Source organism: Pogona vitticeps, chromosome 2, assembly GCF_051106095.1.
Source record: "Pogona vitticeps strain Pit_001003342236 chromosome 2, PviZW2.1, whole genome shotgun sequence".
NCBI classification, from domain to species: Eukaryota; Metazoa; Chordata; class Lepidosauria; order Squamata; family Agamidae; genus Pogona; species Pogona vitticeps.
In genome coordinates, this window is record NC_135784.1 from 284,960,964 (window position 1) to 284,987,588 (window position 26,625).

At 41.9% G+C, this 26,625-nt stretch overlaps 1 protein-coding gene across 2 annotated transcripts in view; it reads right to left on the reverse strand.

Annotated features, from left to right (window-relative positions):
* Positions 1-26,625, reverse strand: part of RAB3C (RAB3C, member RAS oncogene family) — a 152,465-nt gene that overhangs the window by 121,570 nt on the left and 4,270 nt on the right. For both annotated transcript variants that reach the window (XM_020811109.3, XM_020811108.3), the window contains exon 2: positions 16,230-16,457. In XM_020811109.3, the coding sequence (XP_020666768.1) occupies positions 16,230-16,457 (228 nt within the window). The remainder of the gene's footprint in view (positions 1-16,229; positions 16,458-26,625) is intronic.

Consider the following 26,625-nt stretch of genomic DNA (forward strand, 5'->3'; position numbering starts at 1 on the left):
GGATCTGGTACTTCAGTGCTTTGCTGACAGCCAAGCCTTTTCCAGCAGCTCTGATGGGGAGAACTGGCACTGGCTGGTTCTCCACTGCCAACAATGGTGGCGGTGGCAGTGGTTGCTCCCAATATTTTTCCCACAGGCTCCTCTGGTCACAGCTGGCTTATGCGACTGGGCAGCTCAGCTGCTCATCCATAAAAAGCACAGAGGCTGTTGCTGCCACTATAGCTGTTCAGGGAACCATCATACTGCTGCAGCTGCCACTGCCACCTCACCACCACCATCACCTTGCCTCTTCCTTTCACAGCTGGGCCCCAATTTGGGGTCAAGGAGACAGGAAGCAATGGTGAAGCCCGGCATCAAGAGAATTGCTGCAGAGAGCAGGCAAGTGCTCATCTGGCCACCATTTGTTTTAAATTTTTTAAAACATATTGCTATCTGGTATCAGATAGCAAGAAATTTAAAAAATTGAAAATAAGGCAACCACAGCAGGGGCAAGTGAGACTCAGCCAGCAGGAAGGCTACTTAAAATTTAACATGGACAGAGGTGTTTCCATAGGGACAACTGATTTCAATGAATCTATTCCATATCCACATTAAAATAAATGGACCTCTGGTAGAGGAGTAAAAAAAAAAAACAACCTTGCTGCCCCTCAAAAAAACACAACAAATCCACAACAGATTCCCTATCAAACCAATCTGCATTTGCATATGCACATGTGTCATGTATTCACCCTTTAAAAAATTGATCTAAAACATGTGAGACCCTATTTAAATAGGATGTTTTTTACTAATGGGATCAGGCTTTTAAGCCAGGAAGCTGCCAGGAAGCTAGCTTTGTTTGAGATTATGGACTGAGAGAAAGCAGGAGTGGGGAAAACATTAGTCATCCAGATGCGCTGAGTTATAAATTCCAAAATCCCTTACAATTGCCCATGCTAGATGGGGCTGATGGAAGATGTTTCCTTCCATATACTTTATCCCAGCATGCTGGAGAGAAAAACTCTGCTCACTTCATCTTAAAGTATCCCTACTGTACGGTGAGGTAAAAGGTAAAGGTTCCCCTTGACATTTAGTCCAGTCGTGTCTGACTCTATGGTGCGATGCTCATCCCTGTTTCCAAGCCATAGAGCCAACATTTGTCCAAAGACAGTTTCCGTGGTTACGTGGCCAGTACGACTAGACATGGATCATCATTACCTTCCCACTGAGGTGGTACCTATTTATCAACTTGCATTTGCACGCTTTCGAACTGCTAGGTTGGCAGGAGCTGGGACAAGCGACGGGGGCTCACTCTGTCATGTGGATTCGATGTTACAACTGCTGGTCTTCTGACCTTGCAGCACAGAGGCTTCTGCGGGTTTAACCCTCAGTGCCACCACATCCCCTATGTACAGTAAGCCCCTTACCTATTTCGGGGGGAAAATTCCTAATTTGTCTTTTTGGGTGTGTGTGGGGGAGGCTACAGTTTCCTGAAATCTCCAGCCTCTATGACTAGCATATATCTCCTTTGTAGATATTGGAGCCCAAAAGAAGAATCTTCTGAGTCCTTTTCTCTCAGGGAAGCAACCTTTCCCTTCCACAGTACGATGAACAAATGACTCAAAACAGTGTTGTTGTTTTTTGAAGTCATTTAACGTAGACAGCAAATTTGTGTTCGGTTGTTTTGATGCTTCACAGAGGCTTGTAAAAATGGCAACTGAACGGTGGCTTGCATAATTAGGAGAGAAAAACAACAGCAGGTACTACACAAATTGGACAGGGAGGAAGCCGGAGAAGAAAATCTGCTATCGAGGGAAATTAACCATATACCCAGTTCTCTAAGCTGTAGTTATGAAACATCTATCAGCTTCTTGTTCTCCTTACGAGAAAAAAAATAGGGAGAACTGGAAACTATGGTCAGTTCATTTCTCATTTGATTTTCCCCAGTAATTGCTACAGGGTATCTCAAGCAGGTAGTTTCTAAGGAGATACAATGCTTTGTGATATCAATGCAATGTTCCCAGGAAAAAAGTCTGTTCTCCCGCCCTGGCTTGTAGAAAAACTAAAAACTAAACATTAAAAGAAAGCCAAATCCCTGACCAACCCATGCCTTTCCACACAAGGAAAACGTATTTTCAAAACCCAAAGAGTTTAAAGGGCATCTTGTCCTCCAACAATTACCCTTTTAAAATGAGAAAGGCTGAAATATAATTAACCTGGGACTAAACCAAATGTGGGAGATCAGTTATGAATATCTCCTGCAGTTTTTGTTTTGCTCATTAGCAAGGCAGCAGAACAGCTCTGAGGGCCAGGTGTTCTTTCAGAGGGTGTTTAACTCTTTACTTTCCATGCTGAGTTATTATCTTTCCAGGGAGGAAAAGTGAGGGGGGAAAAATACTCCCCTCACCCCAGCTTTTCCATGCCCTTCAGATGCTATAGCAACCTGATAGGAATGGGGGAGCACAATGGGGAAAGGGCATGGGAGCAAAGAGCTGAAACCCTCTCCCAGACTACCCCACCCTTAATTTTTCAATGCCATATTGCAGTGTTGTGGTGTTGCCAGGACCCTTTGTTTAACACAAGAAATTATTAATTCTGCCACTCACCTCGGGCTTCCCAGGTCTCTCTGAATTTGGCAGCAAGCCTCACTGTAGTTGAGGGAGGGGGTGTCATAGCATAAATATAACTATTGTCAGCTATCTCTATTGTAATGCAAATCATATTGGGAAATTTGGTCTTCAATGAAGATCCATTACATTTACAAAAGACCGAACTCAGGGTGAGGAAAGTAACTGCAAGCATGAGTTTAATGACAAGGCTTAACACTCTAGTGTGAAATGTTTGGATTCTCCTTGAGGACATGGATAAAGGTAGGGAAAGTTATTTTTATGATCTAAAAGTCAGGCTGAGTGATACCTTTTTAGACCATTAAAAGATTCACAAATATTAGCTAGCTTTCAGCCCCATACAAGTCTTCATCAGGCTGGGCACCACAGAGGCTGTACACAGTGCAGAAAAACCATAAGGTTCCCAAAATCATGGCCAGATGTGCTTCCAAGTGTGACAAACCCAGACCTACTGGGATATGCCACAGTTTCACTAAGCTGCCACCAACCATTCCCTATAAGAAGTCACACAGACCAGGGATGGATTTTCAACAAATAAAAGAACAAGGTTTATTTAAATGACACACAGGGAAAATAAAATAATCAGGTGAATAAGATACAGTAACGTGGCTTAGTCTCAATCATACATACACACAGTTTGGTTCACACAGAACACTTAACTTGAAGCACAGACCCTGAACCTATCAGTTCTGGCTAACCAACAGACACCTGAACCTATCAGGTTGGTACTGACACACAGTAGTACCCTGTCTGACACACAGACTCCCACACCAGCTTCTTCTTCCCAGCTGCTGCTTCTTCACATCCCAGCGTCTCCTCTTCACCACACAGGCTTCACATTTATATACAGTACAGCCCCTCCTCCTGATGTCCCGCCTTCCACTCCCCATAGGATGGAACTTTCCCTCCAAACCCATGACAGACAGGTAACATCAGTGCTGTATGTAACACCTCCCCTCTTTATAAGTTGTTTTGTAGGGGGAAAGCTAAGGTGCTTTTCACCAAAAAAACAACCTGGACCCAAAACAAACAAAAACAGTCATATAATAACATACAATACCATACTTACTTATACTTACACTCTATTAGGCATTTAAACATTTACCATTAACAATACATCCAGTTACCTTTATTCATACAAACCAACATGTTTAATAAACAGACACATTTGACTTTTTGTCATCAAAATATATACATAGTCCATGTTTCTTTCGCCGTCTTCATTCTTCAGGTCTTCTTGACAAGGCGTCAGCAACACAGTTCACTGACCCTCTGTCCACCTTCACTTCAAAGTCATAGTCTTGCAGGTTTAAAGCCCACCTCATAAGTTTACTATTGTGGGTTTTCATTGTCTTTAACCATTGCAGTGGTGAATGGTCAGTGCACAGAATAAAATGTCTTCCCCAGATGTAAGGCTTGGCCTTCTGGATCGCGTATACTATGGCCAGGCACTCCTTTTCCATGGTTGCCAAATGTCTCTCACCTTTCTGGAGTTTCCTACTCAGGTAGGACACTGGATGCTGGTCACCATTCTCATCCTCCTGGCAAAGAACTGCTCCTACCCCGCTGTTAGACGCATCGGTGTAGATGATGAACTCCCGGTCGAAGTCTGGAGCACACAGCACTGGATAGTTGATGAGCGCCTCCTTCAACCTCCGGAACGCCTCCTCACAGTCGCTGGTCCACGGGATGCGGTCATCAGCCTTCTTCCTCGTCAGATCGGTCAGCGGAGCTGCAATCTCGCTAAACCTCGGGATGAACTTTCTGTAGTAGCCCACCAACCCAAGAAATGATTTGACTTTTTTCTTGGTGTTGGGTCTGGGCCAATCACGAACGGCTTCTATTTTGGCCTCTAGGGGTTTTATCACTCCTCCCCCTACCATGTGACCCAAGTATTTTATTTCTGGGCTACCCAGCTGACACTTGCTCGCCTTTACTGTTAGCCCTGCTGCACTTAACCTCTGCAGCACTAACTCCAGGTGTTTCAGGTGATCTTCCCAGGTATTACTGAAGATCCCTATGTCGTCAATGTAGGCCACAGTAAAGTCACTGAGCCCTGCCAAGGTCTGGTCCATCAGCCTTTGGAATGTGGCTGGTGCATTTCTGAGACCAAAGCTCAGGACTCGAAACTCATAGAGACCAAAAGGGCTGCAAAAGGCGGTCTTTTCTTGATCCCTGGGATCAATTCTTAATTGCCAATATCCCTTCACCAGGTCCAATGATGAGATGAACCGACAACCCCCTATGGTTTCAATCAGGTTGTCTAGCCTGGGCATTGGGTAGGCATCAGGAGTGGTTACGCGGTTTAATTTCCTGTAATCTACACAGAACCTAATGCTCCCATCAGGCTTATCCACTAGGACTATCGGAGAGGACCAAGGACTAGAAGAGGGGACGATTATGTTCTCCCTAAGCATCTCGTCCAGCTCCTTCCGCACCTTGTCCCTATAGGGTCCCGTCACTCGGTATGGGGATACTGCCTGCGGGGGTGCATCCCCTGTGTGGATCCGATGCATCACTCCCTTCACTATCCCCGGCTTGTTGGAAAACACCTGTTGATATTTAATGAGCAGCATTTTTAGTTCTTGCTGCTGGTCTTGGGTGAGTGCAGGACTGATCTTTACCTCCTCTGGGTTGTATTTTACTTCCCCTCTACCCTCCCAGAAGGGTAATTCAGCTTCCTCACTCTCAGCTGCTTTTATCGCAAATAAAACCCTCTGTTCCCCTCTGTAGTAGGGTTTTAGGGCATTCACATGAACCACCCTCCTTGCTTGGTTCTCCTCCTGCTCTATAAGGTAGTTCAGGTCTGACATCTTGGAAATGACCCTATATGGTCCTGCCCATTTGAGCTGCAGTTTGTTCTCTCTGCAGGGCCTCAGCCAAAGCACTTCCTCCCCTGGGTCAAAGTGCCTCTCTCTAGCTTTGTGGTCATACCATGTTTTCTGTCTGACCTTCTGAGCTTGCAGGTTTTCTGCTGCCAGCTCTAGGTTTCTCTTTAGGTCATTCATCAAGGTATCTATGTATGTCACAACGTCTTGTGGGTCATCCTGGGTGATCTGCTCCCAATTTTGTTTGATCAAATCAAGGGGCCCTTTCACCCTTCTCCCAAACAAAAGTTCAAACGGACTGAACCCGGTACTGGCTTGTGGCACTGATCGATAAGCAAACAAAAGGGATTGCAGCTTCTGGTCCCAATTGTTTGGATTCTCTGCCAAGTAAGCCCTAATCATGCGCATTAGAGTCCCATTGAACTTCTCAGTTAACCCATTACTTTCAGGGTGATAGGCCGTGGTTTCCTTGTGCTTAATTCCACAGATTTGCCATAACCGTTTCATGAGCTTCGATGTGAACGATGCGCCCAAATCTGTGATTATTTCTGAGGCAAATCCCATCCTGGACATATACCCCACCAAGGCATCTGCCACTGTGTTAGTTTCAATGTTAGTTAAGGGTATGGCTTCAGGGTACCTCGTGGCATGGTCCACAATGGTGAGAATGAACCTGTTCCCCCTCTTTGTGGCCTTGGGCAAAGGTCCCACAATATCCACCCCTATGCATTTGAACGGAGTGTCAATCACAGGCAAAGGGCACAACTTTGCTTTGGTCCTGTCGCGGCTATTCCCCTGCCTTTGACACACATCACATTGTTTACAGAACTCCCTGATCTGCTTCCCTATGTCAGGCCAGTAAAAATTCTGTGTGATTCTCTGTTGTGTTTTGTTCACCCCTAAGTGCGCAGCAAACATGTCAGAGTGCCCCCTTTGTAAGATCATGGGGCGATACTTTTCAGGTACCACTAGCTGACTTCTGATCCCATCTCCCCCTTTTGAGATATTCCTCAGGGTCTCTCTATACAAAATCCCCTTTTTCTCTAGAAATCTCACTGGGGTTTCAGGTGTTAGCTGGGCGTCAGTCACCTGTTCAAAACACTTTTGGAGAGTGGCGTCTGCCTTTTGCTCTTGGCCAAATCGGCTGTCTGTGGTTAAGGTTTCCACCACAGCTTCTGAACTCCCCTCTGCTTCCGTCTCTGGCTCATCAGTACCCCCCTGAACTGTCCCCGTGGTGGCTTGTGAACGTGTAATCACTAGCACCCGTTTCACATGTTCAGCCAGGTCATTTCCCACGAGCACGGCTGCTGGCAGAGTCGATGAAATTGCTAGCCGCCAAACTCCCCTCCAGCCTTGAAAGTTCACAGGTACCTCCGCTACTGGCAGTGAGATCACCTGCCCCTCAATCCCTGCCACCTTCATGCTCTCATTTGGGATTACATACTCCCTAGGAATAATATCTGGATGGCACAGGGTCACCTGGGAACAAGTGTCCCTCAGCCCCCGATACTGATGGTCAAGTATTCCTACGTCCACCCCTGCTGTTTCAAACAACTGAGAATCTGTTCTCACGAGCAAGCAGCGCCTGACCTCCACAAGAGGACCATTTTCCTCAGCCTGATCAGCAGATGTAACTGTTCCAGATTGAGTAGCCATGGCAACCGGCTCCCTCAGTGACAAGGAGCTTTGCTCTTTCTGGACACAGAACACAGCTTTTGGCTTGGTTCCACTCGAATCCTGAGGCACAATTCCTTTTAGCTGCTTTAATTTCTCACACTCTGAGATTAGATGGCCCTTTCCCTGACAGAAATAACACTTTCTGCTATATTTTGAGTCTTTCTCATCTTGTTTTGGTTTTCCCTCCAAAATCTGAGGTCTTGGTTTCATGTCTGAGGGCTTCCCTTCACCATGGGCCCCTCCCCCTTGCTGGTTTTTCCCTGGTCCCTGAGAGTACTTGCTGTAGGTTTCTTTAGGTTTACCTACAGATTTCCCCTCACCCAAGGGCTTTCTTATTTGGGAAATAAAATCTGCGATCTCTGCCGCTTCGGCCACAGATCTAGGTTTCCTTTCCCTCACCTGGAATTTCAGTTCCCCATGCAGGACTGAATAGAACTGTTCCAGCGCTATCAAGTCTTTGAGCTGCTGAAAGGTCTCTGTCCCCTCCTGAGATAGCCATTTCTCTAGCAGCCTCACCAATTGGGCCCCCACTTGGGTAAAAGTCTGCTCTGGTTTCTTGGTGAATGACCTGAATCTTTGCCTCAGCTGTTCCGCATTTATCCCATGTCTGGCAAACACCAGTTTTTTAAACTCTGCAAAATCTTTCATCAGTTCCTGTGGCATCTCTGCATAGACTTCTGCCAGGCTGCCACTGATTAAAGATCGCATAATGGTCATCTTCTCAGTTTCCCTTACTGAGAAGTCCACAAACGCTCTTTCCACTAGGGAAAAGAACACCTCAGGACAATCTCCCTTGTGGTACACAGGGAATTTCTTCAGGTCAGCTTTAGACAATTGGCCTCCCTCAGAATCCCTATTGTTATTATTGTTCTGATTCATCAGTTCCAATTTTCTTAACTCAAACGCCATTTTCTCTCTCTGCAATTCCAATTCAAATTGTCTTTGTTTCTCTCTTTCCCTTTCCTCCATTTCAAATTGCCTCATCCTCAGTTCATGCTGTTGGGCTATGAGCATTTTTCTGAGTTCTGGGTTCTGTTCTCCCGTGCTGTCACCCTGCACTGAGCCAAATTCATCCTCAGAACCTTGGTCTACCTGGGGGTCTTTCACTTCACCCATTTCTGCCATTTGGCTTCGAGTCAAGGGCATAATCCCCCCCCCCCAGCACAGGCTGCTTTCAAAAGTCAAGCCTCAAAATAAAGCGACCACTTTTTTTTTCTTTTGCCTCAGAACCAGCCTTCTCTAGTTTGCTGCTGTTCTTCAGCACTAACTTGCAACTGTAGCCAGCCAGAGTCCACCCCCCTCTGCTAGGCCTCTCAGCAGACAAGCTAGATCACTTCTACTTTACAGTTTTGCCTCAGCTTTTTTCCCGCCAAAACAGGCTGCCTCAGAGCTCCCTAATCTAGTCCCCAATCTGAGGTTACACGTTCTTCTACTAGCGCACCTCCCCGTGAGGCACACCTAGAAGATTACCTACGCGCTCTCAGATTGTCCCTAACTAGACCCCCCTTGCTCTGGGCACACTTGCCAAGGCTTTGCTGTACCACTGGACAACTGGACCAGTCGTATCCCACACGCTGGACACCAATCAATGTGACAAACCCAGACCTACTGGGATATGCCACAGTTTCACTAAGCTGCCACCAACCATTCCCTATAAGAAGTCACACAGACCAGGGATGGATTTTCAACAAATAAAAGAACAAGGTTTATTTAAATGACACACAGGGAAAATAAAATAATCAGGTGAATAAGATACAGTAACGTGGCTTAGTCTCAATCATACATACACACAGTTTGGTTCACACAGAACACTTAACTTGAAGCACAGACCCTGAACCTATCAGTTCTGGCTAACCATACAGACACCTGAACCTATCAGGTTGGTACTGACTGACACACAGTAGTACCCTGTCTGACACACAGACTCCCACTCAAGCTTCTTCTCTCAGCTCTTTTCCTCCAGCTTCTCTCCAGCTTCTCCTTCTCCACACACGCTCCACATATATATACAGTACAGCCCCTCCTCCTGATGTCCCGCCTTCCACTCCCCATAGGATGGAACTTTCCCTCCAAACCCATGACAGACAGGTAACATCAGTGCTGTATGTAACACCAAGATCCTTTGTTAAAAGCCAGTTTCAAAATGGCAGGGAGGGTAGATTCAGTGAGAGGTGATTAGAAATGTGATCAGGTGGGGAGTTCAGAAAATAAGAGGCAAGACATTCACCTGGGGATCACCATACTGGTCATCCTTCACTTGGAGGCTGCTGACTTCGGTTTTGCACAGGGAGTGGACCTGTTTTAGTTTTAATCTGAACTTTGCAGAAGCTATCTGTGGCACTGAACCTGTTTGGGGAATAAAGCTCAGAGCCTCAGACAGATTCTGTAAAGTTCAGGAGAAATTTACTATCCCATGAACTCACAGTCACCAGCCTCTTTCTATTAGTCTTCATAGCAAAGCCTACAGGAGTTTTTATTTATTTATTTATTTATTTATTTATTTATTTATTTATTTATTTATTTATTTATTTAATATGCCGTCCACACTACCCAAAGGTCTCTGGGTGGCTTACAACATTTAAAATACAATAAAAATTCAGAACAATTAAAATACAATCTTCCTTCCTTCTCTTCCACAATGTGCAGAGTTACTTATCAAGGCAAAGCAGGGAGTAAGGGAAATGTCACAGGGCTGTCCTCTTTCAAGTACTGTAGAGGGGGGCACTCATGGTAACTAGTCTTTCTCCGCTACCCAACTCCTTCATGTTTTATAAAATGCATTTTTCTTGATGCGTTTTTCTCAGTCATATTTCAAATCGTTCTATTATAATGCTGGTCAGTAGTCCTGCTGATTTGTTAAATGCCCTCATTGGCTTTAATAGGGATGCTCATTTAGAATCAATTACCATAACTGAGATTCTCTACAGATAATAGGGAAGAATTTCAAAGAAGCAGGCATAGCAGAACAAAAAAGTGCACCATACCTTTAAATTAATACCCCAAAACTGGGAGCTACATGTCAACTCAATTCCTGAGTTCACACATCCCAAAATGACTCACTGAAATGATCAAAGGTAGTCCATCCCAGAGCCTTTGATCGTTTCAATAATTACCTTCTGAGCTGTTGATGAATTTTCTATTGGCATTAGAGAATGCATGTAAATCAAGAAACAAAATGAGTGTAACATGTTTTGTACTGCAGTGAGAAAGTGAACAGATACTTATGAAAGGACAAGTTTTCCTGGCTTTTTCCACGTATAGTGTGGCTGCTTTAAAATGCAGTGTACAGAATCGCATTGGTTTTACAATAATATGTCATGGAATTTAACTAACCTTTTAACTCTGCACAGGACTGTAGATTTTCACATCTCAGCCCTCATGTTTGTAACACAGATGTTAATTATATTTAGAGAATGATTTTGCTTCTTTACCTTTTTCTCTTTATTCCACATTGCCCTTGCTTGATGTAACATCACAGATATTTCAAGAGAAAAATGTAAATCACTAATGGCTCTTTTAAGATGTAGTTGTAAGACTTTTCCCCCCTTCTACAGGTATATAATGACATGTGCTCTCCTTAATTTAAAATTCAGAACATTTTTCTCTCTGAGGATTTATAATCTATTTAAGTATAAGAGAGGAGGCAGAACAAGGAAATGCTGAGCATTGTAAGAAACATATTGTGAGGCAAATTTCTATGGGCATTCCCATGAGTACAAAAAACTCTGTGTGTGGAAAGGGTGTGTCCATATTTTCTTCAGAAGTGGTGGCCCAGGGCAGGTTGGTGAAAAATGTTGATTGATCTGTTTTGTTTGTTTTCTAATTTAGCCAACCATAGAATCATACAATCATAGAATTATAGAATAATTAAGTTGGAAGGGGCCTATAAGGCTCCTGAGTTGAACTTCCTGCTCAATGAAGGAATCCAAATCAAAGATTTGAAAGATGGTTGTTCAATTTTCTATAGAATGCCTGCAGCACTGAAGCGCTCACCAACTCCTGAGGTAATTGGTTCCATTGTTATACTGCTCAAAAGGTTAGGAAGTTTTCCCTGATATTCAACCTAAATTTGGTTTCCTGTATCTTGAGCTCATTGTTGCATATCCTGCACTCTGGGATAATCAAGAACAGATCCTGTATGACTACCTTTCAAGTATTTGAAAAGTGTTGTCATATGTTCCCTTGGTCTTCTTTTCTCAAGGCTAAACATGCCCAGCTCATTCAGTCTCTTCTCACAGGGCATGGTACATGCATACAAGCTAACCAACACTTAAGCATTACAAACTACCAGACTTCCTTCATGGATGTCTCTGGTCAGTTGTCATAAGTGTTTGAATTGAGATGGGGTTAGTTCCTCCACTGCCATGGTGATCCTTGATCTGGCCTCTGCCTGGCAAGGCTCTTTACGGTCTTCTGTTGATAGTTCCTTCAGCAGCAAATGGGAAGGGAAGGAACTAAGGAAGGACCACTGCATACATGCTCAGTCTTCTTTCTTAGGGCTTGGTTTCTAGTCCCCTGATCATCCTTGTTGGCTTCCTCTGAACCTGCTCTAGTTTGCTGACATGCTTCTTAAAGTGCAGTGTCCAGGACTGAGCACAGTACTCTAGATAAGGCTTAACCAGTGCTGAATAGAGGGGGATTCATGGGTACTATTCTGTAGATTCTATAGATCTTAATGTCAGCACATATTCTTATGAGCAGAAAACACAGCCCTGCATACCTAAAATGCTATGCATGTGATACACATGAATGGCATATACATGTCTCTTAAATGTTACATTCATCACTATTTCAAAAAGTCAGTTAAATAAAAGAAAATGCTTTCCATACAAAAACTCAGATTGTTTCAAATAGGTTCAATTGAAGAGCATGCTCCAGTGTTGTGTGGAAACTGGGAACATTATGGCATCTACTATAAGCACTGAAAAAACAGATACATTATTTGAAATAAATATAGATCGATGCTTCCCACAAAGGATGTTAACAAGTACTTCCAGATCTTTTTGCCCTTGATGAAAAGGGTTGCTTCAGCATATGAAATCAGCTGAAAAAAAGGGCCATCACCATGAGATTTTTCACTCCTAGTCAAGTGCAAAAAGGCCAGCCCTTTTTTTCTGGCAGCAACAACATGACAAAGTTGTATTTTACACTGAAATGCTTGTATCTTGCAAGGTTTCCTGCATAAATTTAAAGTCTTGGTTTTCCAAAAGGAAACCCATTTTTTCTGCAAAATTTAGTTTTGTACAAAAAATACCTCTGCATTTTTTAAAGGAACATGCATAAAAAGCACACAGACCATGCTTCATTTCAAACAAAATGAAGAAAAGATGTACATCCCCACTCCCATCAATATCCTCTTACTGCACTCAAAAGGCATTGTGCAGTGATACCAATTTTCTTCCTTAATGGATTTTCTGCAGTAGAGAAAAAGAAGGAAGAAATAATAGGAAGACATGGGAGAACCACTCATTGGAAATGGTGCCTCCCATAAACTCCATTGAACATAGCAGGATCCTTCTGCTTCAGTTCCTACACACTTATAATAACATGGCTGCCAATGCAGGTTTGATATAAGGGGAGACCATTCCATTTATAGGAAATCAGTTAATCAGAACAGCTTTCAAAAGATTCATATCTTATTTCATTAGTCGCCTCAGGGGCATAGCTGTCTTACCATTTTACTGTAGCTGCTTTAAGTGCAGCCAAACTGCTGAATGCAAAACCACTAAATCTCAATAAATGGACCACAGAATGTCACAGCCAAAATAGCAATTCATTTTCAGTGTCAAGACTTTTGAGAGGACCAATTTGGAAGTTTTCATCAAACCTCATCCTGAGAGATAATGTAGTCCTTGCATGCAGAGAAGTGGATTTGGAATCCACTGGTCCAAAGATAAATTTGCAATGTCTTCCTTGTCCAACTTGGTGTCCTCCAGATGTATTTGACTGCAACCGCTATCATCCTCTGGCAGTATGGCTAGTGGCTGTATTGGCTGGAGATAATGAGAGTTATATTTCAACACATCTGGGGAGGCATCAAGTTGGAGAAGGCTGTGCTTTGAACAGTTTCTGCCCACTTTCCTTTTTATTATTTATTTATTTGTTAAACTTTTCAATTAATTTAGAGGTCAAGTTCATTCAATAACCTTAAGTACAGGGCTTTTCTCTTCCCAGTTTTATCCCCAGAACAACCCTGTGAGGGAATTCAGACGGAATTTGGTGGGTCCAAGGTTATCTAGTGAACCTCATGACTAATAATCCAGGTCTCTAACCTCTACACAACACATGCAGCCAATAATTCTTTTACATGCCCTGGCACAGACCTGGATCCAGGATTCTTCACTTTTTTGCCTCTTTGCAGGAATCTCTGGCCAGAAAGAGATCATTTTATAAGAATCAACTGCATTACACTATTGGGGACCTTTAAATACCGGGGGCTAGATCTCTAAAGCTTCACTTTTGCAGGTGCAGAGGATAACTGGTCAAGATTCCTCCCATGTAATTAAGGAACAAAAGGAACTGGTACATACAACAAATGCAATTCAGAAGAAGAAACTGCAGTCTCAGAGTGGAGCTGTGTACAGACCAAATAAAGAAAAAAGATTTGACACAGACCAAAAATCAATGCCTCTGAAATTCAGGCTGAAACACACTGGGCTATTTTAAAATGAAATAAAGGATTTATTATCTCATATCCTGAGACTGCAGGTTCTCCTTCTAAATCCCATGTAATCAAGGCCATCCCTCCTCTGAGACTGAAGAGCCTCCCTGAATGGTTTAGAGCCCTGTTCATACAGCATTCTAAATAACATGAGTAGCCTAAGATCTATTTTGGCATTCTTTTAAAAGGGGGATTAATCTGTGAAGGACAAGAGAGAGAATGTTACCCTTATCCCCACAAACTTTTGTCTTCTACACGTGCAGAGTGACATTCCAAGGAGACGAGTCTTCTCTAGGCAGTGGAGGCTGCTAAATCCTATCCCTTTTGTGGAGATATGATTCAGCACTTTGGATAGTTCCTGTAAATTCAATCTAGAACAGTGGTTTTCAGCCTTGGCTCCACAAATGTTCTTGGACTAAAACTCACAGAAACTTTCACCATTAGCTGTGCTGGCCAGGATTTCTGGGAGATGTAGTCCAAGAACACCTGGGGACCCAAGGTTGGGAACCGCTGCAGCAGATTTAATGCTCACTTTGGAGTCACCAAATCTCTACTCTTTCTATGAATGCCTCTTTTTGTGGTTAGGAACTCTTGATGTTTCAGGGTATCCAAACAAAGGAGCATCTAGTATAGGATGTGTAGAATAATTGTAAAGAAGCATGACAATGCATAGGAAAGCAGCAATCGAAACAGAGAAGACTTTCCACTTTGCATTGTTGCTTTCTATACTTGTACCTCAACAATGAGGGTTGCAAGGCTAGCATCAACCTCTTCTCAGACATCCAGATTAACCTTTAGTGAACATATGAATAGGGTCCCTGCTGCAGATCTGCACCTTCATATGGGGCTGCAGATGACATGCAGGAGGGAGCAGGGTCAACAGTCTTGCATTCGCTCTCCCTCTCACATAATGTTTTTGTATACTTCTTTGATCACGTACTTATTTCCATGTCAGCTGGGGGAGGGGGAGAGAGTGGAGAGAGTGTCATACTAGAATAAAGTACAATTTCCTGCATCCATTTGTGACTACTAATACAAGAGACTTGATCCACCGCACACATTCTAGAAATAAGAGATATGTGAATTTTGTATGAAAGAAAAATGATTTGCTACTTTATTATATGGTGGTAATAAGGAGTCATCAATGAAAACTAGCATGTATCTTTACAATTTCTAAGAGTATTGCTTGCCTCTGAGTGAAAACATTATAAAGTATATTATCAAGACAGGCTCAGATGTTGACATGGCAAATATTATTTTTAAAAGAAGGAAATTAAAAAGTCACAAGATGCATAGATGATCTCCTGGGGTCAAAGAACAATACACAAACTCATTGAGATGCAGTGATAAGCTGCAGGATCTCATGATAGGAACAAGCCAGAGCAAGTCTTGGGCTCTGTGCATCTGGTCATCTTTTGCTCCTCCTGCACAAGCTGCAAGAAGATCAGAAACTTGTTGTAATGCTTGAACCTGATCAACCTGCAGTTAATCATTGAAGCAAGTCAGTCTCAAGCCATTTGTCATTTATGACTTGCTAGGTGGGAAACTATGGGAACTATAATGCAAAAAAGCAACTTTTTCACGTTGGGTGAGGTTGGCCTCTTTCAATGAGTCATAATTAAAACTGACTACTGTTTAGAGTTCAGACTTAATGGTGCTAAACAGAAGCTAATCAAGAATGGAAGAAGTTGCTGAGTTTCTAATCACACTGAATAAGAAGAGAGAGGAATAGGGGACTTGGGATTTTGTTTAAAATCTCTGTAAAAATGCAAAAAGGGTTGGGCAAAATGTACAATGCTATATACACCCAGAGGCATTGTATTTTATTCTGTAGGTGCTGATGTGAAGAGGCCATAAACTAAATTTCCTGTTATCTGCCCTCTCTATTCGGGTGGGTGCTTTGTACTTTTAGACACACATCAAGCTATTTGTTTTGCCCTTCTAAGTCACTTGCGTTTGGGACTTGACTTTGAGCAGAATTCAAGAAAGTTACTTCCTGGACTGTTAACTCCAAGAATCCCCTGCCAACACGGCCACAATAACTCAGGTATTTGGGGAGTGGGAGTCCAAAAAAGTAACTTTCCCCAAGCTTCAGTATGGATTGGAACATTATGATAATAGCCAGATGTGTCTCATTGAGAACAAGTAATTTTGTACAGTATTTCCACAACCCTAATATCTGTGTGCTGTTACACTTAGCTGTAGAAGTTAGTTACCTTCAACTTTCTAGAAAACTACAGTCTAGTATAGAATTTAGACACAAGAAAGATGATCAAAACGTAAGTGTTTCAGAAGACAAGTACCACAGCAAACTGTTTCACAACCAGAGAGCACGTGTGCTCAGAATTATATCAAATGAGAACTCGAGTGAGTGAGGCAAGCTGTGTGCAAGAAAGTGGTGTGTCCTTAGCAATCATCACATAAACATCTAAACAAAGGTGAAAAAAGTAATGTACTTACCCAAATCTGTAATTTGATTCTTTTTTCATTTTTGAAAACAGTTTTCACTTTGAAATCAATTCCAACGGTGCTTACGAAAGCTGACGTAAAAGAATCGTCGGCATAACGGAACAAAAATGAAGTCTTCCCAACGCTGCTGTTGCCAATGATAAGCAGTTTGAACATGTAATCAAAGTTCTGGTCTGATGTGTCTTTCTGCCCATACCTGCTGTCTTGTGCAGAGGCCATCTGTAATTTTCAAAGAAGGTGGGAATGGAAGTCATTATCTTTTCTCCACCCAAAAATACTGATACTGGCATTGTATAACTTAAAATTATTTATCTTTTGTTGAACTTCTCAGCACTAGATGCAAGAGGAAGAGAATAAAATTTTACAGGTTCTAATCTACACCCCCATCCCTGTAAGCCAAATACCTATAATAAATATTTCCATTCAAAAAAGGGCCTTTTAAAAACGTACAGTAGCAGAGCGCGCGCGCACACACACACACACACACACACACACACACACACACACACACACACACACACGAGACAATATGACTGTCATATTTATACATGGTCCCATGGCCAGGTTGGGATATAGATAATCAAGAAAGTGACAACGGTTCATTAGTAAAGGCTATCAGGCTATGAGTAATGCCAATTATCAGTGTTGTTGTTGTTGTTGTTGTTGTTGTTGTTGTTGTCATCGTCGTCGTCGTCGTCATCATCATCATCATCATCATCATCATCATCATCATCATCCTGTGCCGTTAAGTCAGTTCTGCCTTATGTTGATCCTTTTTCATGTTTTTCTTGGTAGAGAGACCAGAAGTGATTTACCATTCCCTTCTTATGTGCGCACCTTGGGACTGTGCAGTTGCCTGAGACCACACAAGGTGCTTCTGCTGGGATACATGGTGTGGAATTTAATTCCCAACCTCTGGATCTGCAGCTAGATTCCTAAATCACTGAGCTACCCAACCAGCTAATTATCAGTCTATAAGGTAACAATAACATATTTGAAACAAATGGCTAATTATGCGAATCAGTGTATCCTTTCATACTTGGTAATGACTTAAAAACCTTAGATTGATATTCAGTCCTTTTAAGTGGGTGCCAGCATACCTTCTTTCAGCTGCTTCTTTTTCAAATCTTGATTTGTTACGTTTTTCCTCCTGAGTATGGCAACTTTCAAGTCATTCAAAGAATATACAGGTTGACTGAAATTATCCAAAACCGAGCTTTGTGTGTTGCCATTCCAGATGTTGGATTTATGTCCATTAATTCTTTTGTACAGAAATTGTCCTGTTTGTCCTACGTGGAGTGCAGAAGGACATTGTTGGCAAAGGATGGCATAGATCACATTAGGAGAGGAACAAGGAAACATGCTACTGCTGTTGTGTGTGACATTATTGGGGCCTCTTATCATGTTGCCAGAGTAGATGTGGGGATAGAGCTAGCCCATCTCTGCATCAGTGGTGTGTAGTCCATTGTGTGTTGATAGTTGTTTGTGGGGTTGTCTGTAAGCACGTATAGGCCTGTCACCTAGAGCTTGGAAGAGTGAAGCATTTTTGTCAAGAATGAACTGAAGACTGCTTATGACACGCATGACTGGTCTCAATTGTAGACAGAAAGTGACAACTAGTGGTGTTTGACTGTTTTCTCTTCTGGCTCTCTCTCGTAGTAGGTTGTTTCTGGCTATTTGTCTTGTGTGGCTAATTTGTTCTTTGACCATATTGGATGGGTATTGTAGTCAGAGAAATGCCTTTTGTAGATCTCTGAGTCTGGAGTCTCTATCTTGTGGGTCCAAGCAGATATGATTGTATCTGAGGGCTTGGATGTAAATGATACATTTTGTGGTGTGCTCAGGATGGAAGCTGGAGACAAGCATGTATATTAGCCAGTAGGAGTTCAATACAGCATGGTGCTAAGATATTGGTGTTGTAGCTTCACAGTTGTGTCCAGAAAGTGCATCTGTTGTGCAGACTGATCTTGGCTAAGGATGATGTTACTTAAATAACTTTAAGTCCTGATGAAATTTCTCCAGGATTTATTTTCTGTGGATCCAGATAATTAAAATGTCATCCAAGCATCTCAAATAGAGCAGTGGTTTTTGAGTGCAACAGTTTAGAATTCATTGTTCTAGGTCAGCCAGCTTAGCAAATATCAAGGATCCATCTTCCTGTCTTTCATAAAGTATAGGATTTCAAGGGGTTGACAATTAATCATTGGCAACCAGAGAGGATCCTAACAAACCAATCTCTCTGGCCTCCCTCCAATGTCCGTTCATCAAATATATGCTATAACCTAGGATAGAGCAGGGACATTTGTATGAATCATACCATCTTAGCAAAAGCTAAGCAAATTTGCACTTCTCAAAGGAATACTTTTGCAGTGGAGCTGTCCATAATAAAACTCATTTTTAGGAAGCTGCATATGAAATAGGGAAAGTAAGATTTTAAAAAAGGCATATTTTAGGAACATGGCTTGCAAAATGCACACACATGTTAAAGCACAAAATGTTTTGCAAATTGTCTATGTATTTTCCTGTGTATTTTTTTTTTAAATGCTGATGCAGCAACAAACAAACAAACAAAAAATTCAGGAAAAAGGTGACCATGGGAGAAGGCAAAATAAATCCTTCCATAGTCCTAGCCTACCATTTATTTTCTTTGTCCCCAAGGCCTGCCCGATGCCATGTCAATTTGTGTTTTGAAATCTTTCCAAAAGGCTGTTATTACTGTGCATTTCCTCCATAAGTGGAGCAGGTCGGCCTGTGGCTGCAGCACTTGTTATCCAACAGGATGCTTAAGCACTGAAAGCATGCAGGAGTCCAATGTGCTCTGTTAATTACATTCATTTCCTTTCCTTTCTCCAAGGAGGTTCAGGACAACTTGGGCAGGCCTTCCCACAACACCACTCACAACCACTCTGTGAGACATGTTAATGTGAAATAATATGCATGGTCAAAGGATAGCTATAGCCAAATGGGAATTTGAATCCTGCATTCTACGGTCCTAGCTCAACATTTCCAAGCCTTGCACTTTCCAGACCTGTTTCACTACAAATCCATCAGCCCCAAACAGCACAGACATCAGATGGGACTGAGGGGAACTGTAGTCTGGCACATCAGAAGGACACTGATTTGCGTAATGTTGTTCTAAAACAATCTACTGTGCTTTCATTAGTTGAAGCATTATGGCAGGAATTTTGTCTTTTGTCTTTTTGTTTTAATTTCAAACTGTCCTGCTATAGTCCCCTTTGAACTAAACCTGCAAAAGATCAGGCTGAAGAGGTAAAGGCCCACGCAAACCTACTTGAGTCCAACATAATGGGGAATGGATTCTGAATAAACAAGCAAAATGATGAGATGTTTTGCATCTTCCTGTTTCACCTTCCATATAAAATAAGGCAATATTAATGCATTAGAGTCTTAAAGTCACCAAAGTAATCCACTACAGATAGTGAAGGATACTTTTCGAAGTTTAAGATGCTATTTAGAAAGTGTCTTGTGTGTATTTGTGTTACACTTTTGTTTCTCCAACAGATCTCAGAAGCAGAAATGCATACTCACATGGAAGTACACAACAATAAAAAGAAACAATTAATAGTAGTTAATTAGCTTATAGTGCTTTTCCGATACATACAGAATCTTAGTATTTATTACAACTACGTGTTATGGGATCTCCATGACATAAAGACAGGGGAATAACAGGGATAAATCAATAGGAAACACTACCGCCCCATATTTTACCAAGAATACTCAGAGTGTGGGAGTAATGTTAGAAGTAGTGCTAGCATTGAAATCGTTACTTTTGTGTTTAATAGGAGGAATGCAAATTGATGCATCATCTCAGCTCCCTAAAACTGCATTTTGAAAGTAATGCTCTAACAAAAATCCTGAATGAGGCCCCTGATATGATGATTTAACATTACTTTCAAAACATTATTTTTAGAAAATTAGATGCATCAATTTGCTTGCCCTCCTGTTTAATGTAAAAGTAGTGATTTTTAACACTGACACATTATTCTCAAGCTCTGAGAAGAGTCTGTGCAAAGCCTAGAGGTCAGAAAGCAACCCAATACCAAAGAAGCCCTATCATTGTTTTTGGATCTACTTTAAGTGGCAGGAAAGTTAGTACAAACAGTTCCTACTCAGGAGGAGCTTTCCAAGTAGCAACGGACATTGTGGGATTTGGGTGAGGGAAAACTGAGACATAATAAACAGTACTTTAAAGATGCAACTAGCAGTTATGTTTCTCTCCCCTTCCTGTTATGAATAAAAAGCAAGTGAAAAAGACCTAAATCTGGACTGGGAAATCACATGCTGGGGAAGAAGGTTGGAAACTTTCTTCCTTTGTTACCCACTATGGTCCCAAAATCCAGGATAGGCTAAATGTGGGGCTGCACACATTGACCCAGTCCTGAGCATCCATGGGTACATGTCCCTTGTCCTCAGTTCAGAGATCCTGCAGTGCTGGGTAGCAAGGTATGGCATGGACCCACGTTTGTGTGAAGAAACACCACAACCTATTCAGGGATCATGCCTGTTACAAAGAGAGGTCTAACTTACAGTCAATTGTTGGTGAATAGATTTCCTTCTCAAACTTTCCCATCTGTGGGGCTAGAGCACACTGGACCAGTGTTCAATCTGAGAGGGTTTGGGTAGGCAGAAAGCAAATTGGGTTTACTGGTAGATATCTGAATGATTGGTTGTAAATGGTGACAGGCTCCTAAATGTATCAGAATTAAAACAGTTACCTTTTCTGAACTAGCATTCCTAGTTGTCAGTAGCCATGCCAGCTGAAAAATTCTGGTAATTATATATTAAAAAAAAATGTTTTTTAAGGTCTACCAGTAGTTAACATAGTTGTGGCATCAGTAACAAAATCTCCAGTCCCAAATGAAGAAAATGTTTAGACGGAGAACAGGGCTGGAAGCACAGTTCTCATACTGAAAAGGGATAGAGCATGAGTAGAGCATGTGTTGAGGATTTTTGTAATTCTAAGTGTACATCAGCACTTCAGTCAGTATGTTCCACTTTGCTCTGGTTGGTGGGTTTTGGCATTCTATCAAATAACAAGAATTCAGAGTTGATCCTGCTGTCTGAAACCTGTCCAGCCATAGTCTTCAAGATGCTCTGGAAGATACCCAGCAGTTCTCAATGGCTATGTAGTGCAGGGAAGGGTTCGCACTAGTGAGCCAATTATAGAAGCCTGTGCCCCATGACATTATTACTAAACTTTCTTTAAGCAAGAGTTAATAAGCTTCTTCTGAGGAACACTGAGTTCCTCAAAGCACTCATTGTCTTGTGTGGCCGTATAAAACCTTCATTATATCGAGAGACGCTAATGTGAATTTTTTTTACTCCTTTATAAATAATATAGCCACTGCTTAAAGATATGAAGATCAGAGTTGTTTTCACACAGTTGGGAATTCATCATAGAGAAATGAGTTCATATTCGTACACCAAAGAGAGCGAGGAAGGCAGGTTTTGGAAGTTGAAAAGGGAAATTCAGCTCGTGTAAATTCAAGGACATTTCCTTTATTGAGTCAATCCTTGTCATATTTGGTCTTCCTCTTTTCCTGTTGTCCAACTTTTCCCAGCAGGGATAAACATCAGGAGGGGGATAAACATGAGGAGAGTTTACAAAATAATCTCACAATCCTTTCAGAATTCCTTTCAGTTTTGTAGTTCCAGCAATTACTTGGGGCAGCTTCCTTTTCCTACAGCAAGCTATGCTTGAGCCTGCCCTTTTCCGTGAGGCCTTCCAGACCAGTCTTCCTCCAGGTGACTGCAATTTAGGTGCCAGCCTGGAAGGTGGAACTCCCAGAATGGAGAATTCTGGGTTTTAGAGTCTGAACAAAAGCAAATTCACATGGCTAGCTACAGCTCTGCATGCGATAGTAATGTATAAATGATGCAAGCTAATCTAGATCATGTGCCAAGGTGCTGAGTTGAGCTGGATAGCTACCAATCTCACGTTTCTTCCATTCAGTTGTGTTTAAAAAAATTACTTGGCTAGTGATACCTTACGTTGATGTTGGGAAGTTTGGTTCATTGACTGGCATTTCACAGAGCACTTCAAAGAACAGAATTTCTGTTCTTTATATATCATCACAATTCACAATCATATACACCTTTGGATTCAATAATTGCTACTAGTATTGCCACACAGAAATAAACTTTTGTCACACAAAACCAAATTCCCATTCTGCTCTTTGATGTAATAAACTACTCCTGTCTTAAGGCTTGTTGTGCTTCCTTTATTTTTTTTTGTCAATTTCCAAGTGCCAGATGTGTTTCAAAAATATCATAATGGCCACCCATTTTCAATAATTAGCAAGGATAATACATATCATTGCCTTCTTTATTCTTCTTACTAAAATCTTTCAAGTATAAGAGAGGGGAAATCTGTCTCATTTTCTGCTTCTCACATTTGACATTCTAAAATTACAACTCTTTCCCTTCCAAATATTTGATTTGTGAACACTGATGGATTCTTTGAAAATTAATTGAACTACACTGCTCACTCTGCGGCATACATGCAGCTTCTCTAAATCAGAGGTGGGGAATCTATGGCCACCAGATGTTACTGGAATGCCATCCCTTACTCCTCAACATTGGCTGGCTTGGCTAGAGCTGGTAAAAGACAACAACAGCTGGAGGGCCAGATGTTCTCAATTCCTATTCATGAATGCTTAGCTTGTTATGTACAACATTCAGACATACTACGAATTGCACAGTAATTACCTACCAGAGATACAAAAATGTGTCTTAGCTTCAGTGGGACCTGCAATGCTTTGTGCTTATGTGGCTGCAAGTGACCCATCTCTGTTGTTATAGAATCTGCCAGCTACAATCACAGGCTGTAAAAAATGACACTAGCAAATTTAAGGCATCTTGGAATGTACCAATATTTCTGATCTTCATGGCTGGTGGCCAATATGCATTTAGAACTCCATGCAGTATGTTATTTATCTCACTGCATTAATGATGGCTCATCCTGATTACATTTTCCCCTTGGTCTGAATTTTAATGTGGATAGGATTCATCTCTGGTCTTGGATTTACAAACAAATGTCCTCAAATTTTCCTGTATATAACCTTCATTATGCAGGAACAGTTGGTGATTGGGGTGGGTGGATACTGATACCATAGAGACATTTGTGACATCATAGTCTGATGTTTTCCTCAGTCATTTCTTTCTCCAGCCTCACTGATGTCAGAAGCTTATTCAGAAACAAACTTTAGATTCTAGCCACCTCATTTCAACTTCGAGCAACTCCAAGATCAGTTTTTGGAATCATGACTCATCTATCTGCTTTTTCCCATACCTCAGATGGTCATGGGTATCTCAGATGAAGCAGACTGGTATTCAATTGGAGATTACTTTCATGCTATGTAGGTGGACCTTCACAGATCAGATGTGACATATGAGACTTTCTGAATTCCCAATGTCATGCCAGTCACAATGTTTCAAGTCATGTGTTCAACAGAAACTTGGCAAGACATAAAACGGCAAGATGTTAAGTAAATCTACATGTGTAAAATAGAACTAACAATACTCAGTGGAGAAATGGTCCAAAGAATGCAGATCATCTTTTACCTCTGAGGTTCCCAGGACATCTGAGCAGGCCATGGTATTCCTTGATAAATATGGACAGAGAAGAACCAATGAAAGCCAGCTTAATTAATTAGGTCTGAGCTAAAGGAAGTTTTGATCCAAGCCAACCTTTAGGATTAGAATTCTTCCAAATGGTGACTTCTTTAGTAAGTATCCAACTTGAATTATGGTAGAAGGGACTGGCAAACCACTTTGTTAGTATTCCCTTGGAAACTCAGGCAAAGGGCATGGTTAGTTGGCACTGATCTGATGTCACATGATTATTAAAATTAGTTACTGTAACAGAGGAAACTGATTAATGGAACCACCTTTAACTCATCAGCATGTCTGTCAGCTGAAAAGACCAGTAGTAAAGCAGGGTGGCAAACATATGGCCATCAAGACCTTTTTAGACCGCAATCTTCTGCACCCATTGGCTATTCTGGGTAGGGCTATTGAGAGATGTAGACCTGATGGAACATAGTTAGAAGCACCCCATGGATACAGTTCAGGTAGACACAGATAAAGGCATGTGTCTCCCACTCCTGGGTGAAAGTGTCAGACAAGACAGTGGGGTGAGCTGGGTGCAAATCTCCAGTTTCATACAGAAAGCCCAATGGATGTGACCTTGGGGACAGTCATACTTTTGCAGCCCATTTTAATCTATCTCACAGAGATGTCCGTTGAGAAGAAGAACCATCTATGCTACCTCAGGCTCCTCACACTAACTGGAAAATAAACAAGCTATTCTTTTTATCTAATTCTACAATCCATAGAGATTTAAGGAACACAGTATATGGACTATCTCTGTATCAAAAGTCTTTTTCAGATGTTTGTCAAAGAAAACATTTGAACAGGACTATATTGGTGATGAAGACATGAACAACTGCTTGAGGAGGTCGCATGTATACATGTAATCCCTGCCCTTAAATCAGTTATACACTGAGTGCAAAGGTTTAAAAAGAAGACAGTAATTGTGTTCAGTTTAATGTGTTTACAGAGTTCCTGTGAAAGGGAGCCCTGACTGAACAAATGCATGGTTTTCTATGAAACGATTGAAGCTCTTTTCAGGTGTTAGAAACCATGGACACTGCATCACATTTTCCCCTGTTTTCATCACTCCAGTTTTCCAGAGTTCTAATTCTGTTGAAGAGCTTCCATTACCCTCCACACACACACAGGGCAATGGGATTGATGACAAAGGAAGAAGTGAGTGTGTTTTTATCTCCTTAAGTGTTTGCTGTTCACAATGTCTAGTGTGTGAATACAGCTCTAGTTAATTTCCTATTAATGTCTAATTAATAATAATTGTGTTTCACCAAGTCACAGCACCCCCTTTCAGGATTTTCTAGGTACTACAGTACTCAGAGACAGGGATGTGGTGGCGCTGTGGGCTAAACCTCAGAAGCCTGTGCTGCAGGGTCAGAAGACCAGCAGTCGTAAGATCAAATCCATGCGACAGAGTGAGCTCCCGTTGCTTTGTCCCAGCTCCTCACCAACCTAGCAGTTCGAAAGCATGCAAATGCGAGTAGATAAATAGGTACCACCTCAGTGGGAAGGTAAAACGGCATTCCCTAGTCATGCTGGCCATGTGACCATGGAAACTGTCTACGGACAAGTGCTGGCTCTACGGCTTGAAAATGGGATAAGCACCACCCCCTAGAGTCGGACACGACTGGACTAAAAATGTCAAGGGGAACCTTTATCTTACAGTACTCAGAAATGGTTTTCCATTTCTTTCTTCCTGGACTGTGTAGCTTGCCCAAGACCACACAGGCTGGCTCTTCTGAGATGCACAGTGAGGAACTGAACTTCTAACCTTTGAGTTTCCTTTTACTAACAAATTAAAATTAACCCAAGGAAGCAACTCATTAAATCAACCCACTAGCCCCTTTGCGAAGACTGTCAATCTCCATACAGAAAACTAAAACCCAATCCACTATCAAACAAACTCACAATGAAATCTGAAATTACATGAAGGTTTAGATAGAATAGTTCTAGATACATTCAGTAAGGGAGGTAGTGGTGGAAGGAGAGATGAAGCGTTTATATTTGTGATCTTCAAATGCTAATCTGAAGTACTTTGCCTGATTGCATTTTCATATCTCAGAGCGTCTTAGATGCTCTGTAATTATAATTATGCAGGAGGCTTTCAAATGCATTATTAGTTCACCTCACTGCTCCCTTTCCCCCACAGTTTGGGGTTTTTTTGACAGCTTTGCTGCTACTTGTTTATGTAAAAAGGAACACTTTTGCTGTCTAAGGAGAGAGGAAAAGCTAGTATTTTTAACTTGCAATGGAAACCTGAGACTGAGCTAAAATTGTAAACTCTTGATAAAAAATTAATCCAAAATTATTCACTATCTAAGGAGATGCATGGTGGAGTGGTTAAATTGTAGTACTGCAGTCAAGACTCACAACATGAGTTCTATCCCAATGGGCTCTGGTAGCCAACTCAAGGTTAACTCAGCCTTCCATCCTTCCAAGGTCAGTAAACTGAGTGACCAGCTCCCTTTGGGGCAGGGGGGAGGAACAATAACAATGCATAGTCCTGCATAATTACATTGTAAATGGCCCAGAGAGTGCATTAAGTGCATATATGGTGGTATATAAGCTGCATGCTTTGTTTATATTGCAATCATGGCTCTAGGCCTTAAGTGTAACCCCATTACTTGAACTACTTTAATGTCTCTCCCTTCACTCTCAGAATGTAAGCAAGGCTCTTTTCGATACTTCCGGAACCTTCCATGGACTGGCCTGAACCTCAGCTTCAGTGTTTCTATCCTGATACATGTCTTTCTGTGAA